The 21378-nt window shown below is 36.4% G+C and overlaps 1 protein-coding gene across 22 annotated transcripts in view; it reads left to right on the top strand.

The window, feature by feature from the left end:
* Positions 1-21378, top strand: part of ARB2A (ARB2 cotranscriptional regulator A) — a 419837-nt gene that overhangs the window by 94413 nt on the left and 304046 nt on the right. For all 22 annotated transcript variants that reach the window (XM_086413098.1, XM_086413086.1, XM_086413091.1 and 19 more), the window contains one exon: positions 20944-21009. In XM_086413098.1, coding sequence (XP_086269224.1) covers positions 20944-21009 — 66 coding nt within the window. The remainder of the gene's footprint in view (positions 1-20943; positions 21010-21378) is intronic.

Raw genomic sequence — 21378 nt, 5'->3', positions numbered from 1 at the left:
AATAAAGTTACAGTAAAATTTCTTGATCAGTAGATCAATGCATTGCTCATTAGAGTACTAAAGAACCAGTGCCCTCTGAATGGATTCACTCAATTCAGACATTTGATCTGCCCTTTCTAACCCTTGATAGCACTCCAAGGTTTTGCTGCTATGTGTGAGAACCCAAGATAAGCCTCAAACTTGGATTCTTTCTGAAGGTATAATGAGCTACCACCCCAGCCATTTGGCACATCACCCATGTTATTTTAGAAAAAAAAAAAAAAGCTTTTCAGTGGAATGGGATTATTTTACTTTAGCAGTTTTCTATGTTATAAAGTTTAATTGCAAGTTTAAATGAACAGAAGTAAATTTGTGCCCATATGGCATTAAAGTATGTTAACTTTAGGGGAGAGAAATAATATGAATAATGCTTAGAGATGTTTTTCTGTGCCAAAAACAAAAGCATAACATTCTTAAAATTGTATTTTCACTGAAATGTACCTGTCTAAGAAAAGAATAATATGTTTTATGCTTTTTTTTTTTTCCTTTTCTTGGATCATCGACAGTTCTAAAAGTAGAATAAGATTTGTAGCCTAGTAATGGTTTATAAGCATCACAGTAACTGGGCAAATAATCTATTGTAAATTTCCTACATGTCTATTGATGTCATTAAACACAAGCATATTGTATTTCAGAATCATTTAGTCATCTTCACTGTTACTGACAGTTGGTGCATTAGTTCATGTTAAATGGAGTATCTCTTTAAACTATTCTTGGCATTTCCTAGATTAGATGAATTATGAATTTGATTATTAAAATTAACCTTTTATGTTCATCTGGTATGTTGTTCTGAGCCAATGTCCTTTTGTACTAAATCTTTATCTTTCTATTCTCTGGAAAGAAAAGTCTTTATTCAGGTAGATATTTAATGCAAAATATATTTTGCACAAAATGTAGTTTGTAATATATGTAAGTTGTTTTTGCATACAAATATTTTGCAAATATATCTTGCATGAGCCAGAAGAAGGATAGATATATTCTAAGTTTGCACATCTTTTTATTTCTTTCTCCCTTTCCTCAAAATTAATTAGGATTTTGGAAATAATAGAAATTAAAATTGGCTAAATTCTGCTAGGACCAGTAAAGATAAACTATATTTGACTTCTGAAATATATGCTAATTGATGCCCTTCCCACCCTCTACCATCTCCCCATCTCAATACTTTCTAGGTTTTAAGAACATTTTGTTAAATTAGTTTAAGGGAAAAGATTCTAAAAAATCATGCTTGGCTATTATGTCATAGGCAGATGGGCCTTCTCATTACACTCTTTATTCTCCTTCATGAATTTGTCAGGTTTTTTTTTTTCTTTTCTTTTCTGATTTTTAAAGAAGAGACTGAACAAATTGTTCCTTGAACCTCTTTTTCCTTTGGGGATGCACTCATGCTTCCACTTATATCCATATTCATGTATGTGTGTGTACAGACACATATACTTCTGGGAATCTCTTTTAGGGAATTTGTGGAATTATTTGATCAGACCAGAGGGATCTTGATTACGTTGTGATACAGCATTTAGAAAGAATTCTGAAACTTCATTTATTCAGAATAAGTATTTGAAATCAGTATGACACTATTCAGAGTTGTACGGAATACCTTAACAAAACATGAAAGTTGATTTTTAAGTGCAGAAAGTTGTGTTTGGCCATTTTTGCAGATGGAGGAGTCTGAGGGAGAGGGAGTGGTATGTAGTTATCAAATCTTGAGTTAGAAAGTCATTTATTTCAAGGGCTTTTGAACTCCTTCTTCAAGAATAACTTTTTCTAGGAGTTAGAGCAGATGTAACTTGAAGGAGGGAAGACCAGTTTGTGGAAATGTTTACAGCATTAGGTTTCCCAAATCTAAGATTAAATGTGGGTTTTGATTGCTAAGAAGTATGTAGACTATATGAAAAGATTGTGTATACTTTTTAGCTTTGCTTAGGTTCCTGAAATATCTTGTTGAATACAGAATAACTACTTGAAGCTATACTAGGACTCTTAGAAAACAGATTCAGTGTTCATCTGTACTCATTTCCTATCTAGCTCCCAGAACAATTGCCTGTGTTATGCTAATGCTAAAATCATCTGAGGGGCACAACCAGTATATCAAATGAAATATTTGTTTGCTAAAATCTAGTTTGACTAGGCTAGACATCTTTTGGAGCCTGAAAACAGATTGCTCAAACAACTTATGTTTAGTGATGGCTGATTTGGTGGAAATAGTAACAAAACATATAACGTTACTATTAACAACTAGAAAGCATAAACAACTGGCAGATCCACCTGGCATATAGAAACTAGAGGTGAGAGATGTAGCTGGGAAGTAAGAAGTCTGTGAAGCACTAAAGAGCTATCCAAGCAGTGCAGACAGGACTTTATTTTCTTATGCTCCAAAATTAGCGTGGACAGTGACTGCAGCCATGAAATTAAAAGACTTAATTTTAAGTCTTTAAAATTCCAAGGAAAGCTATGACAAGCCTAGACAGTGTGTTAAAAAGCAGAGACATCACTTTGCCAACATAGGTGCGTATAGTCAAAGCTATCATTTTTCCAGTAGTCAGGTACAGATGTGAGAGTTGAACCATCAAGAAAACTGAGCGCTGAAGAATTGATACTTTCAAACTGTGGTGTTGGAGAAGACTCTTGAGAGTCCCTTGGACTGGAAGAAGATCCAATCAGTCCATCCTAAAGGAAATTAGCCCTGAATATTCATTGGAAGGACTGATGCTGAAGCTGAAGCTCTAATACTTTGGCCACCTGATGTGAAGAGCCGACTCATTGGAAAAGACCCTGATGCTGGGAAAGATTGAGGGCAGGAGGAGAAGGGGGCGGCAGAGGGTGAAATGGATAGATAACATCTCAGCGGAGATGAATTTGAGCCAACTCCAGGAGACAGTGAAGGACAGAGGAGCCTGGCCTGCTGCAAACCATGGCGATGCAGAGTCAGACATAACTTAGCGATTGAACACCAACAATTTATTTGTTTACTTTTTACTCTTAGAAGACAGAACAGATACCTGTCTTTTTCTCTTCTGTATCCCCAGTGCCTAATAAATAATTGGTACATAGAAACTTCTCAGTAAACATTTGCTCACTGAGCAAACCACCTGACAGAGAGCAAGGATTAGACTTCCCATTGTTTAACGCTGTATTCATTGCTGGAAGGAGAGTAGAAGATTGCAGATAGAGAGTGAAGAATTATTTTTGTTTGCTTTCAGAGAGGCTGTTGCTATCTCAGAGATCATAATTATTTCTTAGAAAATAACAAAGTTATGTTATTGTAGTTGAGGGGCATTTTCAAGGCATCAGTTGCATGAATGAATTAAAAAGACTCATGAAATGGGAAAATGTGATACCAGGAAAGCAGTTTCTTTTTTGTCATGATGTATATAACCTTGGAAGTCAGTGGTTATAGAACAGTTTGAGTACATACCAGAATGCAGGATGATCTTAGTTTGAGATAAATTAGGGACCACTGCAAGAATTCTGACTGGGACTTGTGAAGCAATGAGAGTTTATTTGGGACTCTTCAATGCAATGAGAAATCCTACAAATCTTAGAACCAGTTGAACACTTTAGTGGTCTGCATTCTCATATGACTTGAGGTCTGTAAACAATGCATTACCCATAAGTTTGAAAAGGCTGCTGTCCATTGGTCTACTGATTTCATAAAGATATTTGTTCATATTTGCTTTCTCTTTTAGAAAGCCCACTGTACTGCCTCAGAGAAAGATACTAATTTCCTTTTCTCAGGCCAGAAACCTATTTAATATCTGGACAATATATTTATGTGTGCATGTTTGTGTTTACACACATAGGTAGATAAATGTAGATATAGGAATATAAATAGTGTACATTATTAAACTTTCACATTTTCCTAATTAGTGAAAATTTCTGAATAGTTTCAAAGGTGGTCTGGGCTGACAATCTTGGCAAAAATATGTTCCCATGGGCAGCACAGAAGAGACTTGGTCTCCATATATTTGATAATTCTTTAGGCAATATGTATCTATTTAGGGAAAATAGTCCATTTGGAACAGATTGAAGAAGGAGCCATAATTTCTGTGACTTGGTCGCCAAATCAGGACTTACCCAACAAAGTACTTATTTAGAAGTTTCTTTTCATTTTAACAAATCTTTTGTGTTTATAGTGATTGAGATAGACGTATAAATAGGTATAACTTCAAAATTGTAATCGACTTAAATTGTAATTTTGAAGCTCTTGTTTTTTTAAAAACATCTTTTTAATTCATAGTTTTTCATGATCTACTTCCACTAACATGTGTGTGTGTGTGTGTGTGTGTGTAAGAAAACTCACCATGAGCTCTAGCCTCTTGACAGATATTTGAGTGCACATAGTATTGTTGCCCGCAGACACTGTGTTGTACAGCAGATCTTTAGAACTAACTGTCTTGCATGGCTGGAACTATATGACCACTGAACAGTCATTTCTCACTTCAATTCCCCCCTTAGCCCCTGGAAACTACAGTCTTACTCTCTGCTTCTCTGAGTGTGACTCTTTTAGATGCTTCATGTAGGTGGAATCATGCCGTATTGGTCCTTCTGTGACTGACTGACTTCACTTGGCGGGATGTCCTCCAAGGTCATCATTGTCGTCCTATATGGCAGGACTTCCTTCTTTTTGAAGGCTGACTAACATTTCAGTGTAGGTATATATACCACAATTTCTCTACTCATTCCTCCGTCTTTGGACATTCGGGTTGTTTCCATTTCTTGGCTGTCGTGAATAATGTTGTCATGAATATGAAAGGGCAGATAGTTCTTTGAGATTCTGATTTTCATTCCTTTGGATATATACTCAGAAGTGGGATTACCAGGTCATATGGTAATGCCATTTTTAACGTTCTTAGGCTCCTCTCTACTATTTTTTATAGTGGCTACACCATTTTGTATTCTTACCAACAGTGTACAAGGTTTCCAATTTCTGGAATTACTGTAGTTATCATCAAGTGATATGCTCTTGGTATACATAACTTTGATATGCATCTGCCTCACATAGTCCATGCTTATTTTTTTATATTCTTGCCAAATAACTTTTAAAAGTGGTTTACTTGTATTGATAGTAAAAACACTTCACACTTAAAAGCTGATTTTCTTTTTCATTTTAAGTTTTTTATATACGTTATCTCATCTGATTCTTAGAGACCTGTAAGATTGGTTTTTTCTTAGAGTTGTTACTGGGAATTTTCTAAGAACCTATTATATATGTTAAATATGAACTTTATTGTTTAAGCTAGTCTGTCTGCAAAATTGTAAGCCACTTACATTGTAAAGGAATTTGGAAGTTCTCATTTTTAAAAAAATAGTTTTATCATTCATGAGTTTTCAAGACATACTTCCACTCACATTTTATGTTAGTGCATTTACAGGATTGAGCAAAAAATTTTATAGTAGATGGCATGAATATTTTAAGTCTGCAGTGCAAAAGAACAACAACAAAAAATGTGTGGGGAATTCTGTTATGAGCTAGCAAGTCTGTGGGTTTTAATTTGAATTCACTGAAGAGAGTGGACTTTGTAGATTCACAGTTAATGAGCCATTTCTCTTAAAGTATTCTGTCACTATGGGATTGCGTACGGTTAGAACTGACAGTTGGAAATGTGCTGAGATAGGAAAGCTAAAAAACAGCTGTCTCCCTGGGCAAATGGTACCAGCTGGTGAGGCTCGCCAAAAGAAAATATTTTATATAATAAAATAGCTTTCAGATATCACTGAAGTTACATATTATATATTTAAGGTTGGTTTAAGTTTGCTTTTGTCAAGTCAAAACACTGAGGTTTTTTTTCCCACTTTATGAAGTTTTGTATTTTGTTGACAACTAATCTCTTTAGCATGTATAAGCAATATATAAGCCTTTAAAGTTTACTTTCTGAAATTGTGTGGGAATCATTAGAAAGGTGGTTTTATTTCTTATATGGATTTTAGAAATAGAAATGGTTTTTTTCCTGTCAGGTCTTTTCTAGACTGCAGTGGATTTTTTTTAAAGGTCTTGAATTGTTTCAGAAATGAAAAGTTATGTTCTCATACTCTGAGAAAAGATTTATACCATTGAACCTTAATTTAAAATTTTGGTAAGTCCCATTCTTTTGATATTATCAGATCTAACTGACCAAAATTAATATTTATGCTTGGTAAAAATTATATTTTATCTAAGTAGGAATCTCTCTCTCTTTTTTTTTTTTGCAGAATGGTGTTTATCAAATTTCTAGAATGCCTGTATCCTGAGATCCTTTAGTTTTGTACATGGAGAAACTGTATAATTAATGTTGGTACAAAAACAGGCAAATGACTAGTGTATTCTATAGACTTCAGTAGAGGATCATCTTTTTACTCATAAGAAAAAACTTTAGCTAAAAGTAATAAATCTAACTGAATGTATTATATTGGTAATAATCTACTTTATCTCCTCTTTTGGCTTATTTACCATACCTTTTTGTTTTATTTTATTAATGGTTACTCTAGGGTTTACAGTATTCATCATTAACTTGCAATAGTTTATCTTCAAATTATACCACTTCAAATAATAATAGAAGAGCCTCGTAACATTGTGCTTTCATTTTGCCCTGTATCTGAGTTTCCATCTGGAATAATTTTCTTTAGCGTGAAGGACATTTTATAATATTTTTAGTACCAGTCTGCTGGCAGTTAATTTTCTTGGCTTTTGTTTGTCTAGAAAGGTCTTTATTTTGTCTTCATTTCTTAAGGATATTTTCAGTTTCTGTAGAATTTTAGGTGTGGGGTATTTTTTCCCCCTTGGGTTATTCTAAAGATGTTTCCTCATTTTCTTTTGGTTTGCATTTTTTTCTGTTGAACAGTTAGCAGTATTTCTTATCTTTAATTTCCTCTATGCAATGTGTTGTTTTCTCTGGCTGCTTTAGAGATTTTTCTCTTTATTACTAATTTTCAGCAATCTGATTATGAATGTGCCTTGGGGTTCTTTTCTTCATTATCTTCTTTGTTAAGCTTCTTGGATATGTGCTTTTATACTTTTTTATCAAATCTAGAAAATGATCTGCCATTACTTTTAAAAGTATTTCTTTATTCCCCTCCTTCTCACAGCCCCCCTACTCCGTACTCCAATTGTTGTTTTTCTTTTTCAGTCGCTCAGTCGTGTCCGACTCTTTGCTATCCCATGGACTGCAGCACACCAGGCTTCCTTGTCCTTCACTATCTCCCTGAGTTTGCTCAAACTTGTGTCCACTGAGTCAGCAATGCCATCCATCCATCTCATCCTCTGTCACCCCCCTTCTCCTCCTGCCCTCAATCTTTCCCAGCATCAGGGTCTTTTCCAGTCAGTCGCAATAACATGTATGTTAAGCTACTTCTCATTGTCCTTCTCATTATACTTTAGTGAAGTTTACTATTTCATTTTTTTCTCTCTTTCATTTTGGATAGGTTTTGTTGCTCTACCTTTACATTCTCTGATCTATTCTTTGGCAGGGTTTAATCAGATGTTAACCCTATTCACAGAATTTTTTATTTCAGATGCTGTATTTTTCAGTTCTCAGCAGTTGCATTCTTTGGTTCTTTTTTAAAAATCCATTTTTTTTCTCGTTATATCAGTATTTATATTTCCCTTTGCATCCTGAAAAATACTTTTTTGTAATATCCAATTTAAGGTGCTTGTCTCTTACTGTCATCATCATCGTTATCATTTCTAGGTCTATTTTTATTGACTGATTTCACTCCCTATAACTCCTTATAAAAATTACAGATCACATTTTCCTATTTCTGTGAATGTCTATAGTAATTTGTATTGGATGGTGAACGTTATGCTGAGTGTCTGGAACTTGTTGTCTGCCTTTAAAAAACATTCAGTTTTCTTTCAAGAACAGTTAGATTTATTGTGGAATTGTTCATTTGTGGACTTCGTTTATGGCTTAGTTACAATAGCTCTTGAGTAACTGTTCCACTCGGGATAGTTTAGCTCTCTTCTGAGAGCCTTTGACCCTGAAGTGTGTCCCTTCTTGGGCCACTACTAGATACCCCTAAGTACTCAGTGAAGAAGACTTTTCACCCTGGCTGGTTTGCCCTCAGATATCTCAGAGCCTTATAAAAGCTATTTGAATTGTTTATCTTTAAACTTTTCAATTTTTATTTTTTTCTTAGTAGTTTGCTTACTCTCGCTTTTTGGGAGTTTAACCCTATGCAAAGAGCAGAGTCAAAGACAGGAATTCATTTGTAGATTTCTGTTGCTCTTTTTCTGCATAATTTCCTGAGTCATCTCTGGTATTATGCCCTGCAAGCTCCAGTGACCTCAGTTTCCCTGAGCTCAAATCTACTTTTCCTTAGGTGAGGCCTGGGTTCCTCCTCCCTGGGCCAAAGTCCAGAAATAGCCTTTAGGCAGAAACCATGGTGATGCTGGGGGCTCATCCTCTTTGCTTTCCTTCTCTCAGGGATCACAGATTTATTATTTCCTGTTTTCCATTCTCTGAAACAGTTGAATATATTTTATACACTTGTTTATTTGTTAATAGTGAAAGGGAAAATCCAAATACTAGTAATCTAATGCCAAACTCTAACAATTTCTTATATGTTTTTTTTTTTTTGGCTTATAAAATAGTAGAATGAAACGAGTTGCCAGTCCAGGTTCGATGCAGGATGCTGGATGCTTGGGGCTGGTGCACTGGGACGACCCAGAGGGAGGGTATGGGGAGGGAGGAGGGAGGAGGGTTCCGGATGGGGAACACAGATATACCTGTGGCGGATTCATTTTGATATTTGGCAAAACTAATACAATATTGTAAAGTTTAAAAATAAAATTAAAAAAAAAATAAAAGATGAAAAAAAAAAGAAAGAAAGAAACAGGAAGATTGAAAGAAATGTGTCTTCCATTCCCTACATTGGACACGTTATGAAAGAGTATCTCCTGATTTAAGATAGGCCATCTTTTTCAGAATAGTAGTTACCAGGAGAATCCATAGCATTATGTTCAGCGGATGTGTCCCCTATTTTCACTCAAAAACGAACTTTCTTGTTGAATTGTTGAAACTTTCCATGTGTAAAGGTAAGTGGAGAGTGGTAAAATTAGTATGGTTTTCATATCCTGCAGTGTAGGGAATAGTTACCCTGCTTTGAAAAAGAATAAAGAGGCAAGTTTTAATCTACAATGTAGTTACTGATATTTATTTAGTTTCACAAATTAAGATGACACAGCAACGACTACTCTGAGTATATTAGTCTAGCTTATTTTTATTTTTTTGTCCCTAGCCACAGTGTAGTCTTATTCTTTATGTGAATGCACTTCCTTAGGTAGAGTAAATAATTTATAAGAAATTTATTTTGCATATACAATATTTGATATATACTTGTTTCTTTTTTTGGCTTACTAATGTCTATTATTAAACCTTTTATTTTCATGTGTTGGTATACCTTCAATATGTGAACAACAATGTGTTTCCTTGTGTGTGTGCTAAGTCACTTCAGTCATGTCCAACACTTTGAGACCCCACGGACTATAGCCTGCCAGCCTCCTCTGTCCATGGGATTCTCTAGTCAGGAATACTGGAGTGGGTTACCATGCCCTCCTCCAGGACTCTTCCCGACCCAAGGATTGAACCTGCATCTCCTGCCTTGGCATGCAGATTTTTTACTGCTAGCACCACCTTGAGTGTGTTTATAAACATCAGCCCAATGTCATTCAAGCCTTTGAGGTAGTTTTTATAGACATCTGGTTTAACAGAGTGAAAAGCAAAGAGGAAGAGATCATGAAAAGTTAGTGAAATGCTTTACCTGGATGCCTGACATAGTGATGGTTTTATCCTGAGTACTGACTTCAAGAACCATGGATTCATAATTCTTCTAGTTTTTGAAGCACAGATCTTGTTATTAAGAGTAACAGGAAAAATTGGGCTCTAGCGTTTCTGCCCAGTTCAGTTCAGTCACTCAGTCGTGTCTGACTCTCTGCGACCCCATGAACCGAAGCACTGCAGGCCTCCCTGTCCATCACCAACTCCCAGAGTTAACCCAGACTCATGACCATTGAGTCAGTGATGCCATCCAACCATCTCGTCCTCTGTCGTCCCCTTCTCCTGCCCTCAATCTTTCTCAGCAGCTGGGTCTTTGCAAATGAGTCAGCTCTTCACATCAGGTAGCTAAAGTATTGGAGTTTCAGCTTCAACATCAGTCTTTACAGTACATGACCACTGGAAAAACCATAGCCTTGACTAGACGGACCTTTGTTGGCAGAGTAACATCTCTGCTTTTTAATATGCTGTGTAGCTTGGTCATAACTTTCCTTCCAAGGAGTAAGCGTCTTTTAATTTCATGGCTGCAATCACCATCTGCAGTGATTTTTGGAGCCCAGAAAAATAAAGTCAGCCACTGTTTCCACTGTTTCCCCATCTATTTGCCATGAAGTGATGGGACCGGATGCCATGATCTTAGTTTTCTGAATGTTGAGCTTTAAGCCAACTTTTTCACTCTCTTCTTTCACTTTCATCAGGAGGCTCTTTAGTTCTTCTTCACTTTCTACTGTAAGGGTGGTGTCATCTGCATATCTGAGGTTATTGATGTTTTTCCCGGCAGTCCTGATTCCAGCTTGTGCTTCTTCCAGACCAGCATTTCTCATGATGTACTCTGCATATAAGTTAAATAAGCAGGATGACAATATACAGCCTTGACGTACTCCTTTTCGTATTTGGAACCAGTCTGTTGTTCCATGTCCAGTTCTAACTGTTGCTTCCTGACCTGCATACAGATTTCTCAAGAGGCAGGTCAGGTGGTCCGGTATTCCCATCTCTTTCAGAATTTTCTACAGTTTATTGTGATCCACACAGTCAAAGGCTTTGGCATAGTCAATAAAGCAGAAATAGATGTTTTTCTGGAACTCTCTTGCTTTTTCCATGATCCAGCGGATGTTGGTAATTTGATCTTTGGTTCCTCTGACTTTTCTAAAACCAGCTTGAACATCTGGACTTGCATGGTTCACATATTGCTGAAGCCTGGCTTGGAAAATTTTGAGCATTACTTTACTAGCGTGTGAGATGAGTACAATTGTGTGGTAGTTTGATAATTCTTTGGCATTGTCTTTCTTTGGGATTGGAATGAAAATTGACCTTTTCCAGTCCTGTGGCTGGAGAAGGCAATGGCACCCTGGGATTTTCTTGCCTGGAAAATCCCATGGACGGAGGAGCCTGGTAGCCTGCAGTCCTCGGGGTCACTAAGAGTCAGATATGACTGAGCGACTTCACTTTCACTTTTCACTTTCATGCATTGGAGAAGGAAATGGCAACCCACTCCAGTGTTCTTGCCTGGAGAATCCCAGGGACGGGGGAGCCTGGTGGGCCGCCGTCTATGGGGTCACACAGAATCGGACACTACTGAAATGACTTAGCAGCAGCAGCAGCAGTCCTGTGGCCCCATCATCTGCAAATATCCAGTATTGAAACTAAAAGCATGTAATTTTATGTGGGCAGAAAATGAAGAGAGAGCAGTATTTTTTATAGTGTACATCTCAAAAAAGATGCCAGTCTGACTTTTTTCCCTTTTGGGCCAAGGCAAGGAGCCCTATGCAAAGTCTTTGTAGGTTCCAGGTATGCTGTTTAGGCCAGGAATTCTTAACACCACAGGGATAAGATTTAGGGCCTGGGGTCTGTGAACCTCAATGGGATAAAAGTTACATCTTTATTTTTCTAACCTCTAAGCTACATTTCTTTTTATTATAAATGTAGGTATAAAAAATATTAATATTAGCAGTTTTATGAGTTTTTCACAGAAATGACCTGTTTTTAAGATGATAAAACTATAGTTTTAGATATATCTAAAGTGTATTGATAATGAAGGACATATGTAACAATATATCAAAGATCTGGTATTTAAAAAAATTGAACTGTATCCCACTATAATTGGTTCCCTTGGTAATCCTTTGTATTTTATTAACTTTTTAAAAAATACTCTCTGAGAAGAGTCCATTGACTTCATTATACATCCAAAAGAGCTTTCTTTATTTGTTCACACACTAAGAGGGCCTAATTCAGGCAATTAAAATTACTGTTTTTCCTTTACCTGCCTTAAATATCCCTTTTGCTTCTGTTCTTGCCTGCTGGTGTTAAGCTACTAATAGGCCTTTAATTTCAGTTTTACATCCCACTCTCCTTTAGCATCTTTATTGACTACGTAACAGAGGAGATGGAATATATGTCCAGAAAAAAGATTCTAGACTCCCAGACAGACAGACAGCCTAGTTTTCCATACAAACTCTGTGACTTATTTAGCTGTGTAAGTTATCTAAACTTTTAAATGTTTTGGTTTCTTCCTTTATTGGGTTGTTGTGATGATTAAGGGAGTGGAGATTTATTAAAGGAAGTTATGTTACTGTGAGTACTATGCATGTGTCTGCTATTATTATTATTACTGTTTATTCCAAAAAATATTTGATTGTCATTACATGAGCTAGGCCCTAGACATTCAGCCTAAGACAAATGCTCCTCTTCCAAAAGCTTTAAGTCTAGTGGTACAGACAGAGCTTGGGAAAGACTTTATTAATAATCTAAGTATTAAGTAGGAGGAATGCAAGATTCTTTGAGGATGGATTCAGGGTCAGACAAGGAGGATGTTGAAGCTGAATGAGTAAAGAATGGAACAAGCATTCTCAGCAAAGCAACATTATTTGCAAAGGCTCTGAGGTTAAAAAGATCCTGACACATCTGAGAATTAAAAAAAAAAAAAAAGGCATTGTGGCTACATAATATGGAGAATGAAGAAAGAGAGGGCTATCAGATGAAATGTGAGAAGTTGGCAGGGGCCAGATCTGGTAAGGCATGCTGGTTTTAATGTTTGAGGTCCTATCCTCATCGCACTAGAAATCTTTAGGTCTGCCTTTGTAAAGGGTGTCTGCTAACAGAAAATAAGGTCTGGAGGAAGATCTTCCATAATAGATATAGCAGAAGGAGGCAACAGAAGCAGCCCAAGAAGAGATAGTAACCTGTTGATGGACTTGAATGACCTGGAATGGTGCTAGTAGAGATGGAGCTCTTCCATGATTAGCTTGAGGAATTTGATGATTGATTGCAAGAGGAAGATGAATGAGGAGTTAACCCATTTAGGCTTCTAGCTTGAGCAGTTAGGTGGATGGTGGTACCATCTGCAGAGTGGATGAACACATTGGAGGAGGAATAGGTTTGGAGACGTATAGATGGAGTCAGTTTTGAACATAGGAAGTTTGAGTTGCCTGTGAAATCTGTAAGAGAGTATGGCAAGAACCACCACAATATTGTAAAGTAAATAGCCTCCAATTAAATAAATTTTTTAAAAAAGAGAAGATATCAGTAGTTAGCTGGATACACTTACAAGTCTGTTGGTGTAAGTTGCTTAAGAATCTGGCTACAGGAAAGTAAGGTTGGATTAGAAAAAGAATGACTTTTCTTTAGAGCAGGTAAAAGGGAAATGTGAGAGCAAATGATCTGAAGCTGATCTAAATGAGGGACAGCTGGGGATACAGACTAAGAACGCCAAGGAATGTTAATTGAAAGTTGGAGGAATGAAATTTATTTCAAAGATATGCTGAAAAAGCAGTTACTTCAAAAGACTTTTTAAAAGTTTAGAATGTACCCATCAAGAATGAAGTATAAAAGGTTTTAAGGGGAAAAGTAAGGATGTGTTGGAGATAATTCTAGTGAAATTTAGTATGTAGTTCTGACTTAAGAGAATATGTACTCAGGGTAAATGTGATTTAGTTCTAATTAGACAACTTATCACCATTCACATCATAGTGTCTTTAATGTAAAGAAGCTAGAGTAGCCCTTTTAGGTTTGCCACACTGACATTATTGCACAGTATCAAACCTTAATTAGTAAGGCTTTTTTTTTTCTTCCGCCTGCTTTCCTTCTGTTTCTCCCTTCCTCCATCTCTCCTTCCTTATTTCCTCCCCTCCCTCCATCCCTTCCTAGGAGGGAGCTAGGATAGGATGTATAGTTAGGATAAATAGGACATTAAGAGAAAAAGATGCTGTTGTTTTTTAAATAGGTAGCTTATAGGGTGGATCTTTATTATAAATGATTCTAAGTCCCAAGCTAATAATTACTGCAGGGTGAGCTAGAAAAAAGTCTAGTTTGACCACTCTTCTTAGAGAACATTATTCTGTGGGTATCTCAGGGATCGATTTCATGAATGTATAATCTCAAAATTGCTTCCTTTGTCTTCCATTGTGGATTCATTTAATTTTAGCTGTATGGTACTCCTTAGGAATCAAAAAAATCCAGAAAGAAAATCCAGAAAAAAATATCAGGTGTAGTAATTTTTCTTTCCAGTTTTTCTTTCAAATACTACTGTACGACTTCTTGGGTAGTATGATTACCTTCTAACAGAGTATTCTCAGCTTCTCCCTTACATACCTTATAATCTTGTTGTCATTCATTTTTCTTATCAAAAGCATTGTTGCTGTTATTTTCAACAAACTGTTATCTGTTAGGTAAATTAAAAATAAGAAAAAATTTAAAAATTATTTTATGTTAATATATTCGTTTCTAATACCCTTCCTTTCTTTATGTACATCCTAATTTCTGACCTATGTGATTTTCTTTCTTTCTGAATAACTTATTTTAACATTACCTGTGGTAGATCTGCTTGCAAAAAAATCCCTCATTTTTTGTCTAGGAAAGTCTTTATTTCTCATCTTTGAAGGATAAGTTCACTGGATATAGAATTTTAGATTGGTGACTCTTTTTTCTTTAAATGTTTTCAATATTTCAGTCTGCTTTCTTCTTGGGCACGTGGTTCCTAAGAGAAGTCTGGTATATTTCTTATCTGGTATACTTCTTATCTTTTCTCCTCTGTTGGTAAAGTTTCCCACATCCCTTTCTCCTCCAGATCTCTCCAGACCTTTGGTCTGGCTTCTTCCCAGGTTTTCTCTTTGGGTTTGGTTTTGTGCAGTTTTAATATTATATGGCCAGGTATAGCTTTGGTATTTATCCTTCTTGGAGTTCTTTGGATCACCCACGCCTGTGGTTTTGTGTCTGTCATTGATTTTGGACTATTCTCAGCCATTATTATGTCAAATAGTTCCTCTGTTCTTTTCTTTCTTTTTCTGGTATTCAGTTCAGTTCAGTTCAGTCGCTCAAGTCGTATCCGACTCTTTGCGACCCCATGAATTGTAGCATGCCAGGCCTCCCTGTCCATCACCAACTCCCAGAGTTCATCCAAACTCATGTCCATTGAGTTGGTGATGCCATCCAGCCATCTCATCCTCTGTCGTCTCCTTCTCCTCCTGCCCTGATCCCTCCCAGCATCAGAGTCTTTTCCAATGAGTCAGCTCTTTGCATGAGATGGCCAAAGTACTGGAGTTTCAGCTTTAGCATCATTCCTTCCAAAGAACACCCGGGACTGATCTCCTTTAGAATGGACTGGTTGGATCTCCTTGCAGTCCAAGGGACTCTCAAGAGTCTTCTCCAACACCACAGTTCTAAAGCATCAATTCTTCGGTGCTCAGCTTTCTTTGCAGTCCAACTCTCACATCCATACATGACTACTGGAAATTACTATTATGCATATGTTAAACATTTTGTAATTATTCTTCAATTCTCAGATATTCTGTTCCATCTTTTTTTTTTTTTTTTTTTCCTCTCTGCATTTCAGTTTTGAAAGTGTCTACTGTTACATCTTAAAACTCTATGATTTTCTTCTTGGCCATGTCTAGTCTACTCATGAGCCCATCAAAGGCATTCTTCATTTTGGTTTAACAGTGTTTTTGATCTAACATTTTCTTTTGACTCTTTCCTAAGAGTTTTCAGCTCTCAGCTTATGTTACTCACATGTTCTTTAATGTTGTCAACTTTTTCAATAAATCCTTTGGCATATTGCTTATTATTGTTTTAAATTCCAATTCTGATAATTACGCATTTTCTGGTGCTTGATTTGTCTCTTCAGGTTGTTTCTTTTTGCCTTGTAGTGTTTCTGGTCATTTTTTTTTGTTGAAATTTGGACATGGTGTGTTGAGTAAAAGAAACTTTGGTAGATATGTCTTTAGTGTAAAGTGTTACGTTTATCTGGCTAGGAGTCAGTCTGTGTTTACTATTTGCTGTAGCTCTTGTGGCCAAGGCTAAAGTTTTTTCTTCTATCCTTGTTTTTGTTTTCCCTGTTGTCTTTAAATGTTCCTGGAGATCTTAAATAGTGGTGAACCTTGCAGTTCTTTTAGCTATATCTCATTCCTTGTTATTTTAAAGGGACCTTATTGATTTGGTGGTAATGTGGGGAGGGGTAGAAGGGAACTTTCTGTAGTCCTGTGATTAGGTCTCAGTCTTTTAGTGAATCTTTTGCTTCCCCTATGTCAGTTAGGCTCTAGTGAAATGGTTCTCCTTGTGGCTAGGCCTTATTAAGGAGAACAGAGTTCAGTAGTATTGTTAAATCATTTTTTTTCTTCCTCTGCCATAAAGAGGTGAGAAGTTTTCTCTAATTTTCATCTAATTTTCATAGTGAGAACCTGGTGAGGCTTGTAGAGGTACAACTCATAGAAGTTTCAGGAATCCTTCTTTAAGGCTGAGCCTTCTCCTAGTTTTTTGTTCTTAAGCTAATATTCATACTGAACCTCCAGAAATTAATCAATTATAGTTGAAAGTGTTCCTCCCCCAGGACTCACTTGAGCTAACACTTGGCTTTTGATACCAGTAAGTCCTGATTCTCTGTATCTGCCCATTTGTCCAGTTTTCGGGGAAGCAGTTTGCTCTGTGACCTCAGTTTTCTGATGGATCTAAGAAGAGTCATTAGTTTTTAGTTTGTTCAGCTTTTTTTCTTTTTGTTAGGGTAGGAGTGACTGTTTTCAAGCTCTTCATATTTCAGACCAGAAAATCAGAAATTCCCTTGTTTCTTATTAGAATGAAGATTTTACCTTAGCTCATTCATCTTAGTCTCTTAAGCCTTTTCTTTCCCCTGTACAAACTTCACTGGAAACAATGATTTTAGTGAATATTTGAACATAGATTACATTTGGGAAGAGATACCTTTTTCATCTTTTTTTAAAATATTATCTTTTCACTTGTTGACTTTTCTAAATACAGACTGTATCCTTCTTAAGCTGTAAGGCTGTGAATCCTGCTCTTTCTTTAAGCCTCAATTCAGCAGTTAGAAGGATTTAAAAAAAAAATCTGAAACAGTTATCTCCCTAGAAGGATGTAGACAGAATGAACAGTGAAGAGAATATATCAGATACTATCCTGTGTGGATACAAGGAAGAATAAGGTGAGGTACTTAAATTTTAGTATTCTCAGACTAGTCAGGTAACAGACAAGCCAATAATATCATACTCAAATCGCCATGCATGTCCAGAGGAGCATAGAGGTGGGACATTTTGTCTTACGTTGGGGGGTTGGGAGGAGGCAGGAAAAAAGTCACCTAAAGTAGCTGACATATGATCTATTTCTTAAAGGATGGCTAGGGTGGAGGAGAACATCCCAAGCAGAGAGAACTGCCCATCAGATAAATGGTTTAATCTATGGTTGCTTTTTTGCTGGAGTCAGAACTTGGAGAGCAAAGCAAACTGGGCAAGTTAGGTAGAGTTTCTCCAACTCTGCTTGATGTATGGTTTTATTAGAACAAATACTTGCCCTATAAAGTTTTTCAACATCAGTGTAACCAGTTTTGAATTTTTGTTGTATATTGTAGTATGAAATTGAGAATTAACTATACTGTGTATTTCACATTTACATAAGGCACAACCTGACAAGATAGTTTTTTAATTATCAAATTATGTCTTATAAGTATTTTGCATAGTGTAGAATTCATTTGAGTTTGAGTTAAGTTTGACTGGTTCTATTGTTGCTTTAAATGTAAGGATATTTTATGATTTCATAGAAGGAAATTTTTAGAAACGATAACCCGCTCATTTTAGCTAATCTCATTTAGTTAAACCATTTCTCTTGAAGTTGTAACCCATTATATAATTTCATGCATATTTCCTCCTACACATATTTACTTGGCTCTTTCAGGTCTATAATACTGCCACTTTCTGGCAAAGGTATAATGAGCATAATTTTAAATTCTGCATGAAATACAAGTTGTTCGTCGTTCAGTCACTAAGTCGTCTCCGACTCTTTGCGACCCCATGGACTACAGCACGCCAGATTTCCCTGTTCTTTACCATGTCCCAGAGTTTGCTCAAACTCATGTCCATTGAGTCAGTGATGTTATCTAACCATTTCATCCTCTGTCACCCCATTCTCCTCCTGTCCTCAATCTTTCCCAGCATTAGGGTCTATTCCAATGAGTCAGCTCTTTGCATCTGGTGGCCAAACTTTGGAGCTTCAGCTTCAGCATCAGTCATTCCAGTGAACATGGAGGGTGAATTTCCTTTTAGGATTGACTGGTTTGATCTTGCAGTCCCAGGGACTCTCAAGAGTCTTCTCCAGCACCACAGTTCAAAAGCATCAATTCTTCAGCGCTCGGCCTTCTTTATGGTCCAGCTCTCACATCCATGCATGATTACTGCAAAAACCATAGCTTTAACTAAACAGACCTTTGTTGACAAAGTGATATCTTTGCTTTTTAATATGTTGTCTTGGTTTGTCATAGCCTTTTGCCCTAGGAGCAAGCATCTTTTAATTTCATGGCTTCAGTCACCATCCACAGTGATTTTGGAGCCCAAGAAAATAAATCTGTCACCACTTCCACTTTTTCCTCTTCTGTTTGCCATGAAGTGATGGGACCAGATGCCACGATCTTAGTTTTTTTGAATGTTGAGTTTTAAGCCAGCCTTTCCACTCTCGTCCTTCACCCTCATCAAGAAGCTCTTTAGTTCCCCTGAACTTTCTGCCATTGGAGTGCTCTTCAATTAATAACTAATAGATTATTGCCTAGTTCTATTGATAGTTTCGTGTCATAGCTTTTGAAATTACTTTAGTCAGCCAAGATAAAGCTCTTCTAGCACACATCTAATATACTGTTTCTAAAATGAATGAATATGTATACAGAGAAGGAGGGATTTTGAACTTCTTCGAGAAAGCAGGATAGGGAATCTTATTTTAGATTACAGAAGACAACACCAAAGCAATCTTAATTTTCTAAAAAAAAAAATCTGATTTTGTGTCATAAAATTTGACTTTTAATTATGTTGCTGCTAAAATGATTACCTGAGATAGTGTGCATAGATGATTAAAGATATTTTTGGAACACTTCTTAAACTGACCATTAAAGTGTATTAAATCATCATTTTTATTCCAGACATTTCTTTCTTCACTCTCTTTACTTTCCTTAATAGAAATAGTATATTAGTTTTCTATTGCTGCTGTAACAACTTACCATAAGTTAAAACAAAACAAGTGTATTATCATTACAGTTCTTGGGGTCAGAAGTTCAGTATGCATGTCACCAGACTAAACTCAAGGTATTAGACAGGCTATTTCTTTCTTTCTAGGGAATGAATCCAGTTACTACTTCTTTGAGTTGTTGGCAGAAACCAGTTCCTTCCAAGAGTAGGACCTCAGTCTTGTTTTCTTACTGACTCTAAACTGAGATTCATCCTGCCTTTTAAAGGCTACCTGATTTCCTGGCTCATTGTTTCCTTCTTGCATCTTTAAAACTAGCAATAGCCTTTAAGGCCTTCTCACTTTGCATCTTTGTGACATACTGTTCTTCTGTAATCTTTTACTTATTAGGATTTATATGATTAAATTGGGCCCACTTAGATAATACAAGTTAATCTCCCTCATCTTGGGTTCTTCACATTAATCATATCAACACAGTTACTTTTGCCACCATGTGATGAAAGTGAAAGAGGAGAGTGAAAAAATTGGCTTAAAGCTCAACATCCAGAAAACTAAGATCATGGCATCTGGTCTCATCACTTCATGGCAAATAGATGGGGAAACAGTGGAAACAGTATCAGACTTTATTTTTCTGGGCTCCAAAATCACTGCAGATGGTGATTGCAGCCATGAAATTAAAAGATGCTTACTCCTTGGAAGGAAAGTTATGACCAACATAGATAGCATATTCAAAAGCAGAGACATTACTTTGCCAACAAAGATCCGTCTAGTCAAGGCTATGGTTTTTCCAGTGGTCATGTATGGATGTGAGAGTTGGACTACAAAGAAAGTTGAGCACCGAAGAATTGATGCTTTTGAACTGTGGTGTTGGAGAAGACTCTTGAGAGTCCCTTGGACTGCAAGGAGATCCAACCAGTCCATTCTAAAGATCAGTCCTGGGTGTTCTTTGGAAGGACTGATGCTAAAGCTGAAACTCCAGTACTTTGGCCACTGCATGCGAAGAGTTGACTCATTGGAAAAGACCCTGATGCTAGGAGGGATTGGGGGCAGGAGGAGAAGGGGACGACACAGGATGAGATGGCTGGATGGCATCACTGACTCTATGGACGTGAGTTTGGATGAACTCCGGAACTTGGTGATGGACAGGGAGGCCTGTTGTGCTGCAGTTCATGGGGTCGCAAAGAGTCGGACACAACTGAGCGACTGAACTGAACTGAATGTAACATATTACCAGGTTGCAGGAGTTAGGACCTAGACATCTTTGGGGAGGTATGTTTCTGCCTACTGTAACTGGTAGTACTAACTGGTGCCTGACTTCGCTCAATCGGTTTTCCTTTTCTGTTTAGAATACCTCTGACTTTTCTCTCTTTGATTCATTGAATGCAAGTGAAGTGTTAGGATTCAGAGTCATGAGGGGAAGTTTTGGGGGATAGAGAATTCTAGAAATACTGAAAAAAAATATGCTTAGAATATTGCTTTGTAAAATAGAAAGTCTTTATGTATTTTTGAGTTTAACTACTTTCAATCCTTAATACTAAGGTCCATAGTTTTTCAATACCCAGCAGCAGGAAGTAAACCAGTAAAGAATCAGTTAATTTAGGATGAAAATATTTCAAGATAAATACTCATTCAGAGCAATAAATTTTAATAATTTATGTGAATTTTGATAATGGATAACATTGTATTTTAATGTTATTTCTTTCCTACTTAGATCATCACGAAGTACGTATATGAGCTTCTGGAAAAGGACTGTAATTTGAAAAAAATATCTATTCCAGTAAGTCCAATTTTTAAAAGTATTTATAGTTCCAAATAAAATATTTTCAATTCAAAGAAAACTTTTGTTTTGGGTTACCTGTGATAAGTTTAAATGTTAAGATCCTAATGTTTTGATATTGATAAAGATAATATTAAATGCCTGTCATTATACTTCATCTCATTGTGTGTAATAGTTCTTAAAAAGTAATATTCTTTAGTGTAAAGTAAAGAAATACTGATTTTCAGTCTTTTTTGAAAGTGATGTCACAAAAGAACTACTCTTTCCTCTACCCTTTCTCATTTCATTGGTATAATTTATTTTTACATGTTTATTTGAGTAAACCTATGTGCTTTTTCTTGCATTAGACATTTGCTTTCATTTTAATTA

This window comes from Bos grunniens, chromosome 7 (genome assembly GCF_055505025.1).
Source record: "Bos grunniens cultivar Pamir isolate PY7600 chromosome 7, Bosgru_T2T1.0, whole genome shotgun sequence".
Classification (NCBI taxonomy): Eukaryota; Metazoa; Chordata; class Mammalia; order Artiodactyla; family Bovidae; genus Bos; species Bos grunniens.
Note: the sequence above shows the minus strand (reverse complement) of the source record. Positions and strands in the feature narration are given on the sequence as shown.